At 50.4% G+C, this 19205-nt stretch overlaps 1 protein-coding gene across 2 annotated transcripts in view; it reads left to right on the top strand.

Moving 5' to 3' along the window:
- Positions 1-1327: 1327 nt before the first annotated feature.
- ttc39b (tetratricopeptide repeat domain 39B) overlaps positions 1328-19205 on the top strand; it is a 67942-nt gene continuing 50064 nt past the window's right edge. The window contains exon 1 of one of the 2 annotated variants that reach the window (XM_045713752.1): positions 1328-2432. In XM_045713752.1, coding sequence (XP_045569708.1) covers positions 2388-2432 — 45 coding nt within the window. In that variant the 5' untranslated portion in view covers positions 1328-2387. Of the gene's footprint in view, positions 2433-3375; positions 3395-19205 lie in introns of those variants that run through there. The other variant, XM_045713753.1, reaches the window with a different exon arrangement.

Raw genomic sequence — 19205 nt, 5'->3', positions numbered from 1 at the left:
TGGATGGGGACTACCAGCTCTCTGTAACCTAGAGGACAACCAGTGGGTCCATCTCCTCTATACCACCTGGTAGTGTGGTGGATGGGACTACCAGCTCTCTGTAACCTAGAGGGTAACCAGTGGGTCCATCTCCTCTATACCACCTGGTAGTGTGGTGGATGGGACTACCAGCTCTCTGTAACCTAGAGGGAAACCAGTGGGTCCGTCTCCTCTATACCACCTGGTAGTGTGGTGGATGGGACTACCAGCTCTCTGTAACCTAGAGGACAACCAGTGGGTCCGTCTCCTCTATACCACCTACCTGGTAGTGTGGTGGATGGGACTACCAGCTCTCTGTAACCTAGAGGGCAACCAGTGGGTCCATCTCTTCTATACCACCTGGTAGTGTGGTGGATGGGACTACCAGCTCTCTGTAACCTAGAGGGCAACCAGTGGGTCCATCTCTTCTATACCACCTGGTAGTGTGGTGGATGGGACTACCAGCTCTCTGTAACCTAGAGGGCAACCAGTGGGTCCGTCTCCTCTATACCACCCTGGTAGTGTGGTGGATGGGACTACCAGCTCTCTGTAACCTAGAGGACAACCAGTGGGTCCGTCTCCTCTATACCACCTACCTGGTAGTGTGGTGGATGGGACTACCAGCTCTCTGTAACCTAGAGGGCAACCAGTGGGCCCATCTCCTCTATACCACCTGGTAGTGTGGTGGATGGGACTACCAGCTCTCTGTAACCTAGAGGGCAACCAGTGGGTCCATCTCTTCTATACCACCTGGTAGTGTGGTGGATGGGACTACCAGCTCTCTGTAACCTAGAGGACAACCAGTGGGTCCGTCTCCTCTATACCACCTGGTAGTTTGGTGGATGGGACTACCAGCTCTCTGTAACCTAGAGGGCAACCAGTGGGCCCATCTCCTTTATACCACCTGGTAGTGTGGTGGATGGGACTACCAGCTCTCTGTAACCTAGAGGGAAACCAGTGGGTCCGTCTCCTTTATACCATGTTTCTTGTAGGATGACAATGTCTGTATTTTCCCATTTCTTTGATTTAAGTCTGGGTTCCTGCGCTTTAGTAGTGTAGAAAGTAGTGTAAAAGTAATTTAGAAACCTACCAAAGGCAGATGACCTCAGACCTTGTATATTCCAGGATGAGATCGTTCTCCCTCTCTCTGTCTCTCTCCAGGTGCTTAGAGGAAGTGAGAGCGCCTTGCCTCTCTCTAGTGGCTGTCTTTGGGTGGTGCATGTGAAGAGGACCACTGACTAGTGGGAGGGGAGGAGCGATTTATATTTGCCACATAGCAAGAACAATTTTCCGCGCAGTGCGCACACAGTGAAAATACCAATATTAATCCGGTACATTTTTTTTCCATTTTTCATTACTTATTAGGGTACAACAACACCCATAGGGTATCATTCAGGCACCGATGGAATAAGGACTGTAACCCGCTTCTTATCCTAGGACCTGTATTTTTTTTAAATTATGGATCATAATTAACTGGCATTTATAAAATATGATTTTGTGCGTGACTATTCATCTGAATTGATACCCAGGCCACCCCCCCTCTCTGCGTAAAACAAATAAATAAAGACACAGCGGATCCACATGCGCGTCGTGGTGCGTCGCTTGTTTTGGACTCGAGTCATATTATTATTCAAATGAAATGATCGCTTCCAAAGTCTACAGTTGATTCGATACTAGAACATCACAACCCAGAAGCACGTAACTGGGCCACGGCAAAGATTACTATAGTCTATAGGCGAGACTGTCCTCTCTGGGCCTATTTTTGTCTAGGCTGAATAAACGTTCAAATAAGAAGGACAGATTTACATATATAAATGAATTCTCTACTAGACTAGTCTATATGCAGTAGAGAGTGAACAAAGCGCGGATTGCTACAAATAGGTTTAATACCGGCGTTTTACCGGGGTTGTTGATATCTCAACGGCCGGTTACGCGCTGCTTTATATCCTGTTTCAGTTTCTTGACTGCTGACGTGACACCTGGAGAAGACTCTCGTTGTCTCCGTGATTGACCGGAGGAAGGCTGTGTAGTCAGGATGGACTGGGCTGGCCCGGTGGAAAAGGTTTTTCTATTGTGTTGGAGGAAGGCGGACCGGTGTTGACCGTTCCTTGGGAGTGTGTATCCCGTTAAAGGAAGGTGGAAGGAAAGCAGCAGCTGGCTAAACACCGAACCGTCCAGGAAAAAAACACTCCAACTGGATTTTCTGTCTGAACAGAAACGGAGACACTCACCACCGAGAGAGAGAGAGCTGGACTAAAACGAAATAATTTTCGGACCTAATGATTAACTAGTCTTTTGTTAAACCCCTAACTTTGTTAACAGTTCCAGTCCTTTAGTGGCTTTGCTGCTCGCCTTCTCCCCAGCTAACCATGGCCCACGTCGGGAATGGACCTGGGAATAACGCCGACGACGAGGTGAGGAAGAGGAGGGAATGTGACATGGGTTATGATACTCGGATGATGATGATGATGATGTATGTTAAACTACGGCCGTGTTCTCGCCTGCATTACTCTTGGTTTAGATACTCTCATTATTGCTCAAGACGGAAGTAGGCTACAAAAGGTTATTTATGTTGTTGACTCGTTGTGTAACCTAATTTTAATAATAATAATATTACATTTCATTTGTAAAGCGCATTTCTCACACCCAATGCGTTTATATGGACATTATCTGGACACGGGCTATCCTATTACACCGTGTTGCATAGTGTGTTGCATAGTTACCTCGCGGAAGATTACGTTATATGACCGTAACGGTTGCCGTGGATATGTCCTGGAAGTAAATTAGCTAGTTAGAAAATAAATAGTCTATTGTGTCAGAGTTACAATTAAGTTTACACCCTTCATTAAGTTATCACAATAGTCTACTGTTTCTTACAGACACACAGACAGACTACTTCCTTATCGCTCTGTCCTTGACATTCTGTGTGTCTGTCTTGGGCCTAAAAAACACATTTTATTTACAATGACGGACAAACCCGGGTGACACTGAGCCAATTGTGCGACGCCCTATGGGACTCCCAATCACGGACGGTTGTGATACAGCCTGGATTCGAACCAGGGTGTCTGGTAGTGACGCCTGCTAGCACTGAGATGCAGCGCCACTCGGGAGCCCCAATAAGTCGCCTACATAATTGCATGTATTAAATGCATGTTTGTCCTGCAGCCAGTAGCAGTAAAAACTGCAGATCGCTTAAATATCCCGGTAGGCCCTTTGTGACGTGGCTCACGTTTTTCAGCAGACAGGCAGACAGGCAGACAGGCAGACAGACAGACAGACAGACAGACAGGGCAGACAGCTGGACTGTGAGACTAAATGCCCCTTAGCAGTGGGTTATTTCGGGAAGTTCCAGGCACTTCTGAAGTCACTTGGCTCTGTAAGTTAAGTTCTCTATTCGCTACATTGTATTTTATTTTATTTTTACATTTATTTTACCTTTATTTAAGCAGGTAGGCTAGTTGAGAACAAGTTCTCATTTACAGCTGTGACCTGGCCAAGATAAAGCAAAGCAGTTCGACAACATATAACAACACAGAGTTACACATGGAGTAAAACAAACTTACAGTCAATAATACAGTAGAAAAATAAGTCTATATACAATGTGAACAAATGAGGTGAGATAAGGGAGGTAAAGGCAATAAATACCATGGTGGCAAAGTAAATACAATATAGCAAGTAAAACACTGGAATGGTAGATTTGTAGTAGAAGAAAGTGCAAAGTAGAAATAGAAATAATGGGGTGCAAAGGAGCAAATTAAATAAATAAATAAATACAGTAGGGGAAGAGATAATCAGTAGTCGGTCATCAGTAGTCGGTCATCAGTAGTCAGTAGTCAGTCATCAGTAGTTAGTAGTCAGTACGTTATTGACACACTCATTGCTGGACATAAAGTGATAGTGACAGACTGATAAGTTAGGCGCCATTTGAATAGGGACTGGAAACACAAACACACTGTACTTTGTACTTTGTACACACAGACACACACACACACACACACACACAGACACACACACCACTAGCCTCCAGCGTCAGTCCTCATCAATTAGTTAGGAGTGTTCCATTACCTGTGGTGGAACAAATCAGCTGGTGTGTGTGTGTGTGTGTGTGTGTGTGTCTCTGCTGTGGTGTGTGTGTGTGTCTGCTGTGGTGTGTGTGTGTGTGTGTGTGTCTGCTGTGGTGTGTCTGCTGTGGTGTGTCTGCTGTGGTGTGTGTGTGTGTGTGTGTGTGTGTGTGTGTGTGTGTGTGTGTGTGTGTAATGCTGAGAGAATGTCCTTGTGACACATCATCATCTGTTAATGCTGAACTGACAGAATAGACGTCAACCTTGAGATGTGAGAGAGAGAAATGGGAGATATTGTGTATTGGACAGCACCAAAATTAATCTAATCTATTTCACCTTTATTTAACCAGGTAGGCCAGTTGAGAACAAGTTCTCATTTACAACTGCGACCTGGCCAAGATAAAGCAAAGCAGTGTGACATAAACAACAACACAGAGTTACACATGGAATAATCAAACATACATTCAATAATACAATAGAAAAGTCTATATACAGTGTGTGCAAATGAGGTAAGATAAGGGAGGTAAGGAATTGGCTTTGGGGGTGGCCAGTGAAATATACCTGCTGGAGATCGTGGGTGCTGATATGGTGACCAGTGAGCTGAGTTAAGGTGGGGCTTTACCTATCAAATACTTTTATAGATGACCTGGAGCCAGTGGGTTTGGTAACAAATATGTAGCGAGGGCCAGCCAACGAGAGCATACAGGTCGCAGTGGTGGGTAGTATATGGGGCTTTGGTGACAAAACGGATGGCACTGTGATAGACTACATCCAATTTGCTGAGTAAAGTGTTGGAGGCTATTTTGTAAATGACATCACCGAAGTCAAGGATCGGTAGGATGGTCAGTTTTACGAGGGTATGTTTGGCAGCATGAGTGAAGGATGCTTTGTTACGAAATAGGAAGCCGATTCTAGATTTAATTTTGGATTGGAGACGCTTAATGTGAGTCTGGAAGGAGAGTTTACAGTCTAACCAGACACCTAGGTATTTGTAGTTGTCCACATATTCTAAGTCAGAACCGTCCAGAGTAGTGATACTGGACGGACGGGCAGGTGCGGGCAGTGATCGGTTGAAGAGCATGCATTTAGTTTTACTATCATTTAAGAGCAGTTGGAGGCCACGGAAGGAGAGATGCCTAGAGGTGGATCAGAAAATCACCAGCAGAAAGAGTGACATCATTGATGTATACAGAGAAAAGAGTCGGCCCATGAATTGAACCCTGTGGCACCCCCATAGAGACTGCCAGAGGTCCAGACAACAGGCCCTCCGATTTGACATACTGAACTCTATCTGAGAAGTAGTTGGTGAAGCAGACGAGGCAATCATTTGAGAAACCAAGGCTGTTGAGTCTGCCGAAGAGAATGTGTGACTGACAGTCAAAAGCCTTGGCCAGGTCGATGAATACAGCTGCACAGTATTGTATTTTATTGATGGCGGTTATGATATCGTTTAGGATCTTGAGTGTGGCTGAGGTGCACCCATGACCAGCTCGGAAACCAAATTGCATAGCGGAGAAGGTACGGTGGGATTCGAAATGGTCGGTGATCTGTTTGTTAACTTGGCTTTCAAAGATTTTAGAAAGGCAGGGTAGAATAGATATAGGTCTGTAAGAGCTTGGGTCTAGAGTGTCTCCCCCTTTGAAGAGAGGGTTGACCGCGGTAGCTTTCCAATCTTTGGGGATCTCAGATGATACGAAAGAGAGGTTGAACAGGCTAGTAATAGGGGATGCAACAATTGCGGCGGATAATTTTAGAAAGAGGGTCCAGATTGTCTAGCCCGGCTGATTTGTAGGGGTCCAAATTTTGTAGCTCTTTCAGAACATCAGCTATCTGGATTTGGGTGAAGGAGAAATGGGGGAGGATTGGCCAGGGTTGAGGTAGCCAGGTGGAAAGCATGGCCAGCTGTAGAAAAATGCTTATTGAAATTCTCAATTATTGTGGATTTATCGGTGGTGACAGTGTTTCCTAGCCTCAGAGCAGTGGGCAGCTGGGAGGAGGTGCCCTTATTCTCCATGGACTTTAGTGTCCCAGAACTTTTTGGAGTTTGTGCTACAGGATGCTAATTTCTGTTTGAAAAAGTTAGCCTTTGCTTTCCTAACTGCCTGTGTATATTGGTTCCTAACTTCCCTGAAAAGTTGCATATCGCTGGGGCTATTCAATGCTAATGCAGTATGCCACAGGATGTTTTTGTGCTGATCAATTGCAGTCAGGTTTGGAGTGAACCAAGGGCTATATCTGTTCTTAGTTCTACATTTTTTGAATGGGGCATGCTTATTTAAGATGATGAGGAAGGCACTTTTAAAGAATAACCAGGCATCCTCTACTGTCGGGATGAGGTCAATGTCATTCCAGGATACCCCAGCCAGGTCGATTAGAAAGGCCTGCTCGCAGAAGTGTTTTAGGGAGCGTTTGACAGTGATGAGAGGTGGTCGTTTGACCTCAGACCCATTACGGACGCAGGCAATGAGGCAGTGATTGCTGAGATCCTGGTTGAAGACAAAAGGGGTCCAGGCCAATTGGCAAAATCGGTATTGTAGCCGAAGGAGTGGCTGATGGACCTCTTCAGCTAGCCGGGAGATGGGCCTAGCACAGGCTTGCTCCAGGCTAATTGGTGCTTGTTTCGGGACAGAGACCTTAGCCAGGAGGTAGCCACTCGGATAGCAACTAGCTAGCTGCGATGATCCAGGTGAAAAGGTTCAGAGCTTGCGGTAGGAATCCAGACATGTGGAGAAAAGGCAATCCGGTATGCTCTGGGTTGAATCGCGCTGTGCAGACTGGCAGGAGTTGACCAGGCTAAAGGTTAGCTGATGACCGCTAGCTGTGGCTAGCTGACTACTAGCTAGTTAGCTAGTTAGCTGGCTAGCTTCTGATGGGGGTTCCGGTTCTAAAGTATAGAAAATAGCAGATCCGTACCACATTGGGTAGGTTGCAGGAGAATATGTTAAAATTGAGGTTAAAAAAAATATGATGATAGAGGCCGTATTATCATGGGCAGCGCCATTGAGGACTTCCACCATTTTAATGTAGTCAACTGGGTGGGACTTCCAACTTCATAGGGTCCATCAGGAGGGATCAGCCAATCGGAGTCATGTCTAATTGGGTCATCAGGAGGGATCAGCCAATCGGAGTCATGTCTAATTGGGTCATCAGGAGGGATCAGCCAATCGGAGTCATGTCTAATTGGGTCATCAGGAGGGATCAGCCAATTGTGAAAAAGAAAATGTACTACTTCTGAATGGCGCTGCCCATGCTGTCACAGACGCTATAATGATTAGTCTATCTCTATGGATTAGCGTAACTGATGCTTCACCGTCATTAAGACCTTTAGCTAAAAACTTGCTAGCAAACTAGCTCTTGTATTTTGATTTGAATGGAGGAGATGGCGTTTGGTGTTGGCAGGCATGTTGAAGTTTTGAGGATCTTCTCCAGTGGTTTTAGCTTCAAGGCAGACTGAGCCTTCCTCCTGCTGAAACTACCCTGCCCTGATACTGACTACTGAAGCCATGAATAAACTACCCTCCTCTCCTCTCTACTGTCCTGTGATTTACCCTCCTCTCCTCTCTGCTGTGATTTACCCTCCTCTCCTCTCTGCTGTGATTTACCCTCCTCTCCTCTCTGCTGTGATTTACCCTCCTCTCCTCTCTGCTGTGATTTACCCTCCTCTCCCTCTCTGCTGTGATTTACCCTCCTCTCCTCTCTACTGTGATTTACCCTCCTCTCCTCTCTGCTGTGATTTACCCTCCTCTCCTCTCTGCTGTGATTTACCCTCCTCTCCTCTCTGCTGTGATTTACCCTCCTCTCCTCTCTGCTGTGATTTACCCTCCTCTCCTCTCTACTGTGATTTACCCTCCTCTCCTCTCTGCTGTGATTTACCCTCCTCTCCTCTCTGCTGTGATTTACCCTCCTCTCCTCTCTGCTGTGATTTACCCTCCTCTCCTCTCTACTGTGATTTACCCTCCTCTCCTCTCTGCTGTGATTTACCCTCCTCTCCTCTCTGCTGTGATTTACCCTCCTCTCCTCTCTACTGTGATTTACCCTCCTCTCCTCTCTGCTGTGATTTACCCTCCTCTCCTCTCTGCTGTGATTTACCCTCCTCTCCTCTCTACTGTGATTTACCCTCCTCTCCTCTCTGCTGTGATTTACCCTCCTCTCCTCTCTGCTGTGATTTACCCTCCTCTCCTCTCTGCTGTATACACACACCAGTCCCCTCCTATTTAACCTGCGGTAGGCTCAGCTGTTGTAATGTAGTTATACTGATCCTGATCCTCAGTCATACCATTAAACCTAGAGCCCACTGTTAGGAGGGTGTTATTGAGGACACGTGTGTGTGTGTGTGTGTGTGTTGGACAGGGAGACAATGTGTTCACTGTTAAAAGCTGTCTGTTTTAACAGGCCTGGGTGATGTCGTTGTGTAGAAACCATCGATCTGCTCTAGACAGTAAAACATTGCCTCGGGGACGGGGGACGGGGACGGGGGACCGAGTGCTCTCTGTGTGTGTGTGTGTGTGGGCTGTTGTCACGATTTTATGTAAGTGACTATCATGCTATTATTAGCTTGCAACCTCTCAGAGCAGGACAGGGGTTGGGGACTGGATAGGAGAGAGTAGGGAAGCTGTCTTAGGTGAACCAACTGTGTGTGAGAGAGAATGCCAAAGGGCTTTATTGGCATGGGAACAGGTTTACACTGCCAAGTGAAGAAACAAAACAATGAAGATATTAAAGTGAAATTGAGAGATACACACACACACACACACACACACACACACACACACACACTTGTGTGTGTGTAATGTTTACTGTTAAAGGTCTTTATTGCCATGGGAAACATATGTTTACATTGCCAAAGCAACTGAAATGGACTATAAACAAAACGTTTACAGTAAACATCACACTCACGAAAGTTCCAAAAGAATAAAGACATTTCAAATGTCATTATGTTTGTGTACAGTGTTGTACATCTACACAACGACTTGCCTAGTTACATAAAGGGATATAAGTAATGATGTGCAAATAGTTAAAGTACAAAAGGGAAAATAAATAAGCATAAATATGGGTTGTATTTACAATGGTGTTTGTTCTTCACTGGTTGACCTTTTCTTGTGGCAACAGGTCACACATCTTGCTGCTGTGACGTCACACTGTGGTATTTCACCCAGTAGATATGGGAGTTTATCAACATTGGATTTGTTTCGGAATTCTTTGTGGATCTGTGTAATCTGAGGGAAATATATGTCTCTTAAATGGTCATACATTTGGCAGGAAGTTAGTGGTATTTCCATAGTTTCCACCTCATTTTGTGGGCAGTGTTGCACATAGCCTGTCTTCTCTTGAGAGCCAGGTCTGCCTACGGCGGCCTTTCTCAATAGCAAGGCTATGATCACTGAGTCTGTACATAGTCAAAGATTTCCTTAAGTTAAATGTAAGTTTGGGTCAGTCACAGTGGTCAGGTATTCTGCCACTGTGTTCTCTCTCAACACCACAGGCCTTTTTGGGTTGGAGGGTTTTATATTTTGTCCTGTTGTTCATTCAATGTAATTGGAGAATCCAGTGGGTTCTGGTCGTCTTTAATGATTGACTCTATGGTCTGGGTGGGGTGGTCCTCTATGGTCCCCTATGGTCTGGGTGGGTGGTCCTCTATGGTCCCCTATGGTCTGGGTGGGTGGTCCTCTATGGTCTGGGTGGGGTGGTCCTCTATGGTCCTCTATGGTCTGGGTGGGTGGTCCTCTATGGTCCCCTATGGTCTGGGTGGGTGGTCCTCTATGGTCCCCTATGGTCTGGGTGGGTGGTCCTCTATGGTCCCCTATGGTCTGGGTGGGTGGTCCTCTATGGTCCCCTATGGTCTGGGTGGGGTGGTCCTCTATGGTCCCCTATGGTCTGGGTGGGTGGTCCTCTATGGTCCCCTATGGTCTGGGTGGGGTGGTCCTCTATGGTCCCCTATGGTCTGGGTGGGTGGTCCTCTATGGTCCTCTATGGTCTGGGTGGGGTGGTCCTCTATGGTCTGGGTGGGTGGTCCTCTATGGTCCCCTATGGTCTGGGTGGGGTGGTCCTCTATGGTCCTCTATGGTCTGGGTGGGTGGTCCTCTATGGTCCCCTATGGTCTGGGTGGGTGGTCCTCTATGGTCCCCTATGGTCTGGGTGGGGTGGTCCTCTATGGTCTGGGTGGGGTGGTCCTCTATGGTCTGGGTGGGGTGGTCCTCTATGGTCCTCTATGGTCTGGGTGGGGTGGTCCTCTATGGTCCCCTATGGTCTGGGTGGGGTGGTCCTCTATGGTCTGGGTGGGGTGGTCCTCTATGGTCTGGGTGGGGTGGTCCTCTATGGTCCCCTATGGTCTGGGTGGGGTGGTCCTCTATGGTCCTCTATGGTCTGGGTGGGGTGGTCCTCTATGGTCCCCTATGGTCTGGGTGGGGTGGTCCTCTATGGTCCTCTATGGTCTGGGTGGGTGGTCCTCTATGGTCCCCTATGGTCTGGGTGGGGTGGTCCTCTATGGTCCTCTATGGTCTGGGTGGGTGGTCCTCTATGGTCCCCTATGGTCTGGGTGGGGTGGTCCTCTATGGTCTGGGTGGGGTGGTCCTCTATGGTCCCCTATGGTCTGGGTGGGGTGGTCCTCTATGGTCCTCTATGGTCTGGGTGGGTGGTCCTCTATGGTCCCCTATGGTCTGGGTGGGGTGGTCCTCTATGGTCCCCTATGGTCTGGGTGGGGTGGTCCTCTATGGTCCCCTATGGTCTGGGTGGGTGGTCCTCTATGGTCCCCTATGGTCTGGGTGGGGTGGTCCTCTATGGTCTGGGTGGGGTGGTCCTCTATGGTCTGGGTGGGGTGGTCCTCTATGGTCCCCTATGGTCTGGGTGGGGTGGTCCTCTATGGTCCCCTATGGTCTGGGTGGGGTGGTCCTCTATGGTCCTCTATGGTCTGGGTGGGTGGTCCTCTATGGTCCCCTATGGTCTGGGTGGGGTGGTCCTCTATGGTCCCCTATGGTCTGGGTGGGGTGGTCCTCTATGGTCCCCTATGGTCTGGGTGGGGTGGTCCTCTATGGTCAGGGTCTGGTGTGGACTGTTCTGCTGTGGTGTCCAGACTTATGTCGGGAGCTGAGGTGGGCTGTTCTGCTGGCTTCTCTGTGGTGGTGGCCACCTCCCTAGTGGGTTGTTCTTTGTCACACGCCATCCCCCTCACCCTCTCCTTCAGCAGTCTGATCCTCTCCTCCATCCCCCTCACCCTCTCCTCCAGCAGTCTGATCCTCTCCTCCATCCCCCTTCACCCTCTCCTTCATCCCCCTCACCCTCTCCTCCAGCAGTCTGATCCTCTCCTCCATCCCCCTCACCCTCTCCTCCATCCCCCTTCACCCTCTCCCTCCATCCCCCTCACCCTCTCCCTCCATCCCCCTCACCCTCTCCTCCATCCCCCTTCACCCTCTCCTCCATCCCCCTCACCCTCTCCTCCATCCCCCTCACCCTCTCCTCCATCCCCCCTCACCCTCTCCCTCCATCCCCCTCACCCTCTCCTCCATCCCCCTTCACCCTCTCCTCCATCCCCCTCACCCTCTCCTCCATCCCCCTCACCCTCTCCTCCATCCCCCCTCACCCTCTCCTCCAGCAGTCTGATCCTCTCCTCCATCCCCCCTCACCCTCTCCCTCCATCCCCCTCACCCTCTCCTCCATCCCCCTCACCCTCTCCCTCCATCCCCCTCACCCTCTCCTTCATCCCCCTCACCCTCTCCTCCAGCAGTCTGATCCTCTCCTCCAGCAGTCTGATCCTCTCCTCCATCCCCCTCACCCTCTCCTCCATCCCCCTTCACCCTCTCCTCCATCCCCCCTCACCCTCTCCTTCATCCCCCTTCACCCTCTCCCTCCATCCCCCTCACCCTCTCCTCCAGCAGTCTGATCCTCTCCTCCAGCAGTCTGATCCTCTCCTCCATCCCCCTTCACCCTCTCCTTCATCCCCCTCACCCTCTTCTCCATCCCCCTTCACCCTCTCCTTCATCCCCTTCACCCTCTCCCTCCATCCCCCCTCACCCTCTCCTCCATCCCCCCTCACCCTCTCCCTCCATCCCCCTCACCCTCTCCTCCATCCCCCTCACCCTCTCCTTCATCCCCCTCACCCTCTCCTCCATCCCCCTTCACCCTCTCCTCCATCCCCCTCACCCTCTCCTCCATCCCCCTTCACCCTCTCCTCCATCCCCCTTCACCCTCTCCTCCAGCAGTCTGATCCTCTCCTCCAGCAGTCTGATCCTCTCCTCCATCCCCCTCACCCTCTCCTCCATCCCCCTCACCCTCTCCTCCAGCAGTCTGATCCTCTCCTCCATCCCCCTCACCCTCTCCTCCATCCCCCTCACCCTCTCCTCCAGCAGTCTGATCCTCTCCTCCATCCCCCTCACCCTCTTCTCCATCCCCCCTTCACCCTCTCCTCCATCCCCCTTCACCCTCTCCTCCATCCCCCTCACCCTCTCCTTCATCCCCCTCACCCTCTCCCTCCATCCCCCTTCACCCTCTCCTCCATCCCCCTCACCCTCTCCTTCATCCCCCTCACCCTCTCCTTCATCCCCCTCACCCTCTCCTCCATCCCCCTTCACCCTCTCCTCCATCCCCCTCACCCTCTCCCTCCATCCCCCCTTCACCCTCTCCTCCATCCCCCTCACCCTCTCCTCCATCCCCCTTCACCCTCTCCTCCATCCCCCTTCACCCTCTCCCTCCATCCCCCTCACCCTCTCCTTCATCCCCCTCACCCTCTCCCTCCATCCCCCCTTCACCCTCTCCTCCATCCCCCCTCACCCTCTCCCTCCATCCCCCTCACCCTCTCCTCCAGCAGTCTGATCCTCTCCTCCATCCCCCTCACCCTCTCCTTCATCCCCCTCACCCTCTCCTCCAGCAGTCTGATCCTCTCCTCCATCCCCCTCACCCTCTCCTCCATCCCCCTTCACCCTCTCCTCCATCCCCCTCACCCTCTCCTCCATCCCCCTCACCCTCTCCTTCATCCCCTTCACCCTCTCCCTCCATCCCCCCTCACCCTCTCCTCCAGCAGTCTGATCCTCTCCTCCATCCCCCTCACCCTCTTCTCCATCCCCCTTCACCCTCTTCTCCATCCCCCTTCACCCTCTCCTCCATCCCCCTTCACCCTCTCCCTCCATCCCCCTCACCCTCTCCTCCATCCCCCCTCACCCTCTCCTCCATCCCCCTTCACCCTCTCCTCCATCCCCTCACCCTCTCCCTCCATCCCCCTCACCCTCTCCCTCCATCCCCCTCACCCTCTCCTCCATCCCCCTTCACCCTCTCCTCCATCCCCCTCACCCTCTCCCTCCATCCCCCTCACCCTCTCCTCCATCCCCCTCACCCTCTCCTTCATCCCCCTCACCCTCTCCTCCATCCCCCTTCACCCTCTCCTCCATCCCCCTCACCCTCTCCCTCCATCCCCCTCACCCTCTCCTCCATCCCCCCTCACCCTCTCCTCCATCCCCCTTCACCCTCTCCTCCATCCCCCTCACCCTCTCCCTCCATCCCCCTCACCCTCTCCCTCCATCCCCCCTCACCCTCTCCTCCATCCCCCTTCACCCTCTCCTCCATCCCCCCTCACCCTCTCCCTCCATCCCCCTCACCCTCTCCTCCATCCCCCTCACCCTCTCCTTCATCCCCCTCACCCTCTCCTCCAGCAGTCTGATCCTCTCCTCCAGCAGTCTGATCCTCTCCTCCAGCAGTCTGACCCTCTCCTCTAGTGCTCTCTGTTCTTGTCCTGCTCTTTCTCCTGTTGTAGTTGTCTCACTACAGTCCAGAGTGCAGACATGTCTCTCTCTCCACCTCCAGCTCTCCAGGTCTGGTTAAGGGGGTGTTGTTGTGATGGACTGTTGTCTGGGTCTGGGTAAGGGTGTGTTGTTGTGCTGGACTGTTGTCTGGGTCTGGGTAAGGGGGTGTTGTTGTGCTGGACTGTTGTCTGGTTAAGGGGGTGTTGTTGTGCTGGACTGTTGTCTGGGTCTGGTTAAGGGGGTGTTGTTGTGCTGGACTGTTGTCTGGGTCTGGTTAAGGGAGTGTTGTTGTGCTGGACTGTTGTCTGGGTCTGGTTAAGGGGGTGTTGTTGTGCTGGACTGTTGTCTGGGTCTGGTTAAGGGAGTGTTGTTGTGCTGGACTGTTGTCTGGGTAAGGGGGTGTTGTTGTGCTGGACTGTTGTCTGGGTCTGGTTAAGGGAGTGTTGTTGTGCTGGACTGTTGTCTGGGTCTGGTTAAGGGGGTGTTGTTGTGCTGGACTGTTGTCTGGTTAAGGGGGTGTTGTTGTGCTGGACTGTTGTCTGGGTCTGGTTAAGGGGGTGTTGTTGTGCTGGACTGTTGTCTGGGTCTGGTTAAGGGGGTGTTGTTGTGCTGGACTGTTGTCTGGGTCTGGTTAAGGGGGTGTTGTTGTGCTGGACTGTTGTCTGGGTCTGGTTAAGGGGGTGTTGTTGTGCTGGACTGTTGTCTGGGTCTGGTTAAGGGGGTGTTGTTGTGCTGGACTGTTGTCTGGGTCTGGTTAAGGGAGTGTTGTTGTGCTGGACTGTTGTCTGGGTCTGGTTAAGGGTGTTGTTGTGCTGGACTGTTGTCTGGGTCTGGTTAAGGGGTGTTGTTGTGCTGGACTGTTGTCTGGGTCTGGTTAAGGGGGTGTTGTTGTGCTGGACTGTTGTCTGGGTCTGGGTAAGGGGGTGTTGTTGTGATGGACTGTTGTCTGGGTCTGGGTAAGGGGTGTTGTTGTGCTGGACTGTTGTCTGGGTCTGGGTAAGGGGGTGTTGTTGTGCTGGACTGTTGTCTGGTTAAGGGGGTGTTGTTGTGCTGGACTGTTGTCTGGGTCTGGTTAAGGGGGTGTTGTTGTGCTGGACTGTTGTCTGGGTCTGGTTAAGGGAGTGTTGTTGTGCTGGACTGTTGTCTGGGTAAGGGGGTGTTGTTGTGCTGGACTGTTGTCTGGGTCTGGTTAAGGGAGTGTTGTTGTGCTGGACTGTTGTCTGGGTCTGGTTAAGGGGGTGTTGTTGTGCTGGACTGTTGTCTGGTTAAGGGGGTGTTGTTGTGCTGGACTGTTGTCTGGGTCTGGTTAAGGGGGTGTTGTTGTGCTGGACTGTTGTCTGGGTCTGGTTAAGGGGGTGTTGTTGTGCTGGACTGTTGTCTGGGTCTGGTTAAGGGGGTGTTGTTGTGCTGGACTGTTGTCTGGGTCTGGTTAAGGGGGTGTTGTTGTGCTGGACTGTTGTCTGGGTCTGGTTAAGGGAGTGTTGTTGTGCTGGACTGTTGTCTGGGTCTGGTTAAGGGTGTTGTTGTGCTGGACTGTTGTCTGGGTCTGGTTAAGGGGGTGTTGTTGTGCTGGACTGTTGTCTGGGTCTGGTTAAGGGGGGTGTTGTTGTGCTGGACTGTTGTCTGGGTCTGGTTAAGGGAGTGTTGTTGTGCTGGACTGTTGTCTGGGTCTGGTTAAGGGGGTGTTGTTGTGCTGGACTGTTGTCTGGGTAAGGGGGTGTTGTTGTGCTGGACTGTTGTCTGGGTCTGGTTAAGGGGGTGTTGTTGTGCTGGACTGTTGTCTGGGTCTGGTTAAGGGGGTGTTGTTGTGCTGGACTGTTGTCTGCGTCTGGGTAAGGGGGTGTTGTTGTGCTGGACTGTTGTCTGGGTCTGGTTGAGGGGGTGTTGTTGTGCTGGACTGTTGTCTGGGTCTGGTTAAGGGGGTGTTGTTGTGCTGGACTGTTGTCTGGGTCTGGGTAAGGGGGTGTTGTTGTGCTGGACTGTTGTCTGGGTCTGGTTAAGGGGGTGTTGTTGTGCTGGACTGTTGTCTGGGTCTGGTTAAGGGGGTGTTGTTGTGCTGGACTGTTGTCTGGGTCTGTGCTGACTGGAGTGTAATCACCTGCTGTTCCAGCTCCACCTGTCTTACCTCCAGCTGGGTGAATTTATTCTTCACACTTTTCTTGGGCTTTAGCTATAACTAACTATTTTGCCAATTGGACTGGTCCCCCCTTCCACACGGAACCCCACTAATCCACAGACGGAAACGCACGAGGTGGCTAAAAACAGACCTCCCTCCATCTTCTACCAGCTTGCTACCTATGGCCCGGCTAGCTGTCTGAATCTCACTGGACCCTTTGATCACTCGGCTAAGCATGCCTCTCCTCAATGTCAATATGCAATGTCCATTGCTGTTCTGGTTAGTGTTTATTGGCTTATTTCACTGTAGAGCCTCTAGCCCTGCTCATTATACCTTATCCAACCTCTCAGTTCCTCCACCCACACATGCGATGACATCACCTGGTTTCAATGCTGTTTCTTGAGACAATATCTCTCTCATCACTAAATGCCTAGGTTTACCTCCTCTGTACTCACATCCTACCATACCTTTGTCTGTACATTATACCTTGAAGCTATTTTATCGCCCCCAGAAACCTGCTCCTTTTTCTCTCTATTCCGGACGTCACAGACGACCAATTCTTATAGCTTTTAGCCGTACCCTTATCCTCATACTTCTCTGCTCCTCTGGGGATGTAGAGGTGAATCCAGGCCCTGCAGTGCCTGGCTCCATTCCTACTCCCCAGGCGTTCTCTTTTGATGACTTCTGTAACCCTAAAAGCCTTGGTTTCATGCATGTTAACATTAGAAGCCTCCTCCCTAAGTTTGTTTTATTCACTGCTTTAGCACACTCTGCCAACCCGGATGTCCTAGCTGTGTCTGAATCTTGGCTTAGGAAGTCCACCAAAAACTCTGAAATCTTCATCCCTAACTACAACGTTTTCAGACAAGATAGAACGACCAAAGGGGGCGGTGTTGCAATCTACTGCAGAGAGAGCCTGCAGAGTTCTGTCCTGCTATCCAGGTCTGTACCCAAACAATTTGAACTTCTACTTTTAAAAATCCACCTCTCTAAAAACAAGTCTCTCACCGTTGCTGCCTGCTATAGACCCTCTGCCCTCAATCTCACACAAATTATTAATGAACCCACCAGGTACCACCCCAAAGCCGCAAACACTGGCACCCTCATAGATATCATCCTAACCAACGTGCCCTCTAAATACACCTCTGCTGTTTTCAACCAAGATCTCAGCGATCACTGCCTCATTGCCTGCACCCGTAATGGGTCAGCGGTCAAACGACCTCCACTCATCACTGTCAAACGCTCCCTGAAACATTTCAACGAGCAAGCCTTTCTAATCGACCTGGCCCTGGTATCCTGGAAGGATATTGACCTCATCCCGTCAGTAGAGGATGCCTGGTTATTTTTTTTAAATGCCTTCCTCACCATCTTAAATAAGCATGCCCCATTCAAGAAATGTAGAACCAGGAACTGATATAGCCCTTGGTTCTCCCCAGACCTGACTGCCCTTAACCAACACAAAAATGTCCTGTGGCGTTCTGCATTAGCATCGAACTGCCCCCGCGATATGCAACTTTTCAGGGAAGTTAGAAACCAATACACACAGGCAGTTAGAAACGCCAAGGCTAGCTTTTTCAAACAGAAATTTGCTTCTTGCAACTCAAACTCTAAAAAGTTCTGGGACATTGTAAAGTCCATGGAGAATAAGAACACCTCCTCCCAACTGCCCACTGCACTGAGGATAGGAAACTCTGTCACCACCGATAAGCCCACTATAATTGAGAATTTCAATAAGCATTTTTCTACGGCTGGCCATGCTTTCCACCTAGCTACTCGCCCAAGCCTCCCCCATTTCTCCTTCTCCCAAATCCATTCAGCTGATGTTCTGAAAGAGCTGCAAAATCTTCTTTCTAAAATGATCTGCCGAAATTATTGCAACCCCTATTACTAGCCTGTTCAACCTCTCTTTTGTGTCGTCTGAGATTCCCATAGATTGGAAAGCAGCTGCTGTCATCCCCCTCTTCAAAGGAGGTGACACTCTTGACCCAAATTGCTACAGACCTATATCCATCCTACCCTGCCTTTCTAAGGTCATCGAAAGCCAAGTCAACAAACAGATTACCGACCTTTTCGAATCCCACCGCACCCTCTCCGCTATGCAATCTGATTTCAGAGCTGGTCATGGGTGCACCTCAGCCACGCTCAAGGTCCTAAACGACATCGTAACCGTCATCGATAAGAAACAATGCTGTGCTGCCGTATTCATTGACCTGGCCAAAGCTTTTGACTCTGTTAATCACCACATCCTCTTCGGCAGACTCAGTAGCCTTGGTTTCTCAAACGATTGCGTCGCCTGGTTCACCAACTACTTCTCTGATTGAGTTCAGTGTCTCAAATCGGAGGGCCTGCTGTCCGGACCTCTGGTAGTCTCTATGGGGGTACCACAGGGTTCAATTCTTGGGCCAACTATTTTCTCTGTATACTTCAATGATGTCGCTCTTGCTGCTGGTGAATCTCTGATCCACCTCTACGCAGACGACACCATTCTGTATACTTCTGGCCCTTCTTTGGAGACCGTGTTAACAACCCTCCAGACGAGCTTCAATGCCATACAACTCTCCTTCCGTGGTCTCCAACTGCTCCTAAATACAAGTAAAACTAAATGCATGCTCTTCAACCGATCGCTGCCTGCACCTGCCCGCCTGTCCAGCATCACTTCTCTGGACGGTTCTGACTTAGAATTTGTGGACAACTACAAATACCTAGGTGTCTGGTTAGACTGTAAACTCTCCTTCCAGACTCACATCAATCATCTCCAATCCAAAGTTAAATCTAGAATTGGCTTCCTATTTCGCAACAAAGCATCCTTCACTCATGCTGCCAAACTTACCCTCGTAAAACTGACCATCCTACCAATCCTCGACTTCAGCGATGTCATTTACAAAATAGCCTCCAATACCCTACTCAACAAGCTGGATGCAGTCTATCACAGTGCCATCCGTTTTGTCACCAAAGCCCCATATACTACCCACCACTGCGACCTGTACGCTCTCGTTGGCTGGCCTTCGCTTCATAATCGTCGCCAAACACATTGGCTCCAGGTCATTTACAAGACCTTGCTAGGTAAAGTCCCCCCTTATCTCCGCTCACTGGTCACCATAGCAGCACCCACCTGTAGCACGCGCTCCAGCAGGTATATCTCTCTGGTCACCCCTAAAGCCAACTCCTCCTTTGGTCGTCTCTCCTTCCAGTTCTCTGCTGCCAATGACTGGAACGAACTACAAAAATCTCTGAAACTGGAAACACTTATCTCCCTCACTAGCTTTAAGCACCAGCTATCAG

The sequence above is a fragment of the Salmo salar genome, unplaced genomic scaffold, assembly GCF_905237065.1.
Source record: "Salmo salar unplaced genomic scaffold, Ssal_v3.1, whole genome shotgun sequence".
Lineage (NCBI taxonomy): Eukaryota > Metazoa > Chordata > Actinopteri > Salmoniformes > Salmonidae > Salmo > Salmo salar.
This window is presented reverse-complemented; position numbering and strand designations above follow the sequence as displayed.